The sequence below is a fragment of the Glycine max genome, chromosome 2 (assembly GCF_000004515.6).
Source record: "Glycine max cultivar Williams 82 chromosome 2, Glycine_max_v4.0, whole genome shotgun sequence".
Taxonomy (NCBI): domain Eukaryota; kingdom Viridiplantae; phylum Streptophyta; class Magnoliopsida; order Fabales; family Fabaceae; genus Glycine; species Glycine max.
Window position 1 is genome coordinate 11,082,217 of NC_016089.4, and position 3,582 is coordinate 11,085,798.

At 34.3% G+C, this 3,582-nt stretch overlaps 1 protein-coding gene across 1 annotated transcript in view; it reads left to right on the plus strand.

The window, feature by feature from the left end:
• The first annotated feature begins 561 nt into the window (after positions 1–561).
• The window catches only part of LOC106797823 (heparanase-like protein 2), a 9,203-nt gene continuing 6,182 nt past the window's right edge, over positions 562–3,582 (plus strand). Inside the window, 9 exon segments of the mRNA XM_041012203.1 lie at positions 562–788; positions 903–939; positions 1,251–1,431; positions 1,639–1,796; positions 1,911–2,144; positions 2,255–2,444; positions 2,558–2,683; positions 2,898–2,997; positions 3,404–3,480. Of these exon segments, the coding sequence (XP_040868137.1) occupies positions 585–788; positions 903–939; positions 1,251–1,431; positions 1,639–1,796; positions 1,911–2,144; positions 2,255–2,444; positions 2,558–2,683; positions 2,898–2,997; positions 3,404–3,480 (1,307 nt within the window). The 5' untranslated portion in view covers positions 562–584.

Here is a 3,582-nt window from a genome sequence, read left to right on the forward strand (position 1 = left end):
TACCCAAATTTATGACATCTGTTATTCAAAGGGCCACGATAAACAAAAGTACCGGTGTATAACACAAAATTTTTTTGGGGAAAAGTAAAAGGCAAAAAAAATATTCTTAATCAATTTTAAAATGAGGCAAATATATTTTATATTAAAAATGAAATAATTTATTTTATATATAGTTATATATTTTTATAAAGATCTCTTAAAGACCTCAGTCCTCTCATCAAGACTTGTATTGACTTGATTAGTTGAGCTTATCTAGATTCTAGTGAGATATCTTTTTAGTATTAGAATTATACAGTGGAAAGTTAGTTACAGATCTCCTATGCTCTGAATCTAAACTAATAACAGTATAGTAAAAATTGTTAGCAACCAGACACCATGGGATATATTATCGAAGTTGTTATTTCTCTAACTAAAAGTTGTTACCGGTTAAATACAGAATCGTGGAATATGTTACCAGCTTGGTGAACAGAAAACAAAACAAAAAAATTTCCTACCTCTATACCTCTATAAGTAGCATAGACAAGAGGCAGAGAATTTGTGTGCTTTTTTCCCTCTTCTCTTAATTTCTTAAGTATTCATTGACCATGAATGTGAAAACAACCATATGTTGTGTTCTCCTTTTATTATTTTCCACATCTTCAGCTAAAGATGTGGACCTTAGAGTGAAAGGGGTGACAAGCATTGCTACCACAGATGAAAACTTTATCTGTGCGACTCTAGATTGGTGGCCTCCTAACAAGTGTGACTACAACGATTGTCCTTGGGGAAATGCAGGCATTCTCAATCTGGTATATATTTTTTTGGTGGTTTGACTTCTCAATCTGACACTTAGCATTTACCATCAAGCAAACATTATGCATATATTTTTTCATCTTACCAATCATCCAATGTTATGTTTGCAGGACTTGTATAATGATATTTTCTTAAATGCCGTCAAGGGTATGCTCCTTTTTCTTAATTCTAAGTCTTAGTCAACCGTGAAAGCTTGTTAATTATTAGCAAAATGAGGGATGCTTGAAAGATACGATACTTGATCTTCAAAAGCTTTCGTATTAAATTAAATTTTTTTATCTTCAATTCTCATCCTCACTCCCTTGAAGAGGTTAGAAATGGAAGTTTGATTTGTCCGTGGACTTGTTTATATATTATGATGTAGATTAAAATTACAGCAACAAGTGGAAATAATTGATGTTCCATTTCCATATTATATATCACTTAAAGATCTAATTCTTTTGGCAAATTTTTTTCAGCATTTAATCCCTTGAGGATCAGACTAGGAGGTTCACTCGAAGATTGGCTTATTTACCAATTTGGGAAACAACGGGAATGCCCCCTTTTTCAAAAGAAAAATGATGGTCTCTTTGGTTTCAGCAAAGGCTGCCTTCCCAAGAAGAAATGGGATGAAATAAATCACTTTTTCAACAAAACTGGGTACTATTTTAACATCTTTTTTCTCAGTTCATCCGTGAGTGAGACTTATATAAATTTGAGACTAAAATAAATAATTTTTTTTGCTTTAAATTAGAGAGTTATATGCTGGACATTTTTGTTAATGTATGTAGCCTTGGGCTGGCCCTACTTTTTCTTGATGTGACCATGCATGTCACTATATAATTTTTTTTTCTTCCCCTTTTGCAGGGTGAAACTCACTTTTGGATTAAATGCTCTGTCTGGAAAGAAACCTTCCAAGGAGGACAAGAAGAACTGGAAAGGAGACTGGGATCCAACAAATGCCATAGATCTCATGGAGTACACAATTTCGAAAGGATACAATATAGATTCATATGAATTAGGTTGCTAAAACCTTTGAAAAATTGGAGCTTTGAATTACTTGTCCATACAATTTTTATTTTCTTTGGTGCATTATGACTTATGAAGTTTTTTCATGTGATATACTTACTACTTATCAGGAAATGAGTTATGCGCTGATGGGGTAAGTGCCAGAATAGACAGTGTTCAATATGCTAAAGACATCACTCAGCTCAGAAAAACAGTTAATCTACTATACCAAGATGCAAATACAAGGCCAAAGGTACTAGGCCCTGCTGGTTTCTATGGTAAGGAATGGTTTGATAGCTTCTTACAGAATGTTGGACACGGTGTGGTTGATGGAGTAACTCACCACATTTACAACCTTGGTTCTGGTATGTATAAATTCTTCCCTTTTGGGTTTGTCTAATACCATGCACTACACTACCTTGTTTGTGTATATGCCTTAGTGAATGGTTTGTAATATAAATTATTCTACACGAAGGTAATGATAAGGATCTTATCAACAAGATTCAAGACCCATATTATTTGAGTCAAGTTGCTCAAACATTCAAAGATGTCTCGGATGCAGTGAAAGAATTCGAACCGTCGTCAGGACCATGGGTTGGGGAATCTGGTGGAGCCTATAACAGTGGTGGCAAAGATGTGTCAAATACTTTTGTTAATGGCTTTTGGTCTGTCTATTAATCTGCAAATCAATTGAGTTCTTTTCTGCCTCTCTTTTTTTTCTTCTTTCCTCTACAAAATCTGCATTGACATGTCAATGTATTTGAATGAATAACTATAGGTACCTTGACCAGCTGGGAATGACATCAACCTTCAACCACAAAGTTTATTGTAGACAAGCACTAGTTGGAGGAAACTATGGTTTGCTAGACACCACAACCTTCATTCCTAACCCAGATTATTATGGGTAAGTAAGTGTTCGTATGTGTGTGTGAGAGGCATTTGCTAAAGATGAATGTTTAATTCTACGAAACAATCATATATAGTTTCATTTAACAGAAAACTTTGGCATATTAATATCCTACAAAATATCATAAAACAGTGTAAGCAATCAAATTAAGACTTGTTTGTGTGCACATGCTTAAATGTCTATCTAAGCGGCATGCCTTTAATTTGATCAGAGCTCTTTTGTGGCATCGCTTAATGGGAAGCAAAGTGCTTTCTGTTTCTCATGAAGGATCGCCATATTTGCGTGCATACGTTCATTGCTCGAAGACAGAGGTAAGCTCTTTTATCTCAAAATCTTTTTTTTTTTTTTTTTTGTATTGCCTTTGTTAAAGGAGGAAAAAAGTATTTATACACAGGTTAGGTTATATCATACTATCAAGGTTTTAAATATCGGTTGGTTTTGTCGTGTTTGTTGATATTGCGAATAAATGCATTCGATGCACTCCAATTGTGGTCGTCTTGCTATTGCGAACGGTTAAAAAAATTTAATGTTGCGCTTCAAAGGAAGCAGAACTTTACGTTTTTTTAAACCTTGCATGCTATGTTTTTTTTGTATCATAAAGCACTTACAGTCAATTGACAATAACTAATCATACAAATTAAAATCAAGTTTTCTTTCATCTAACTCATGCCATTAATTTGTTCCTAATCTTGGTTTTTGTGGTTCATTTCTTTTCAGTCTGGTATCGCCGTGCTACTCATAAACATGTCCAATTCCACCACTTTCGAAGTATCACTACTCAATGACATGAATCTGTACCCGGAAGTAGTTTTTAAAAACACGCAAAGAGAAAAGTACCATTTGACACCCCAAAGATGGTAACATTCAAAGTAAGGTGGTGCTGTTGAATGGAACTC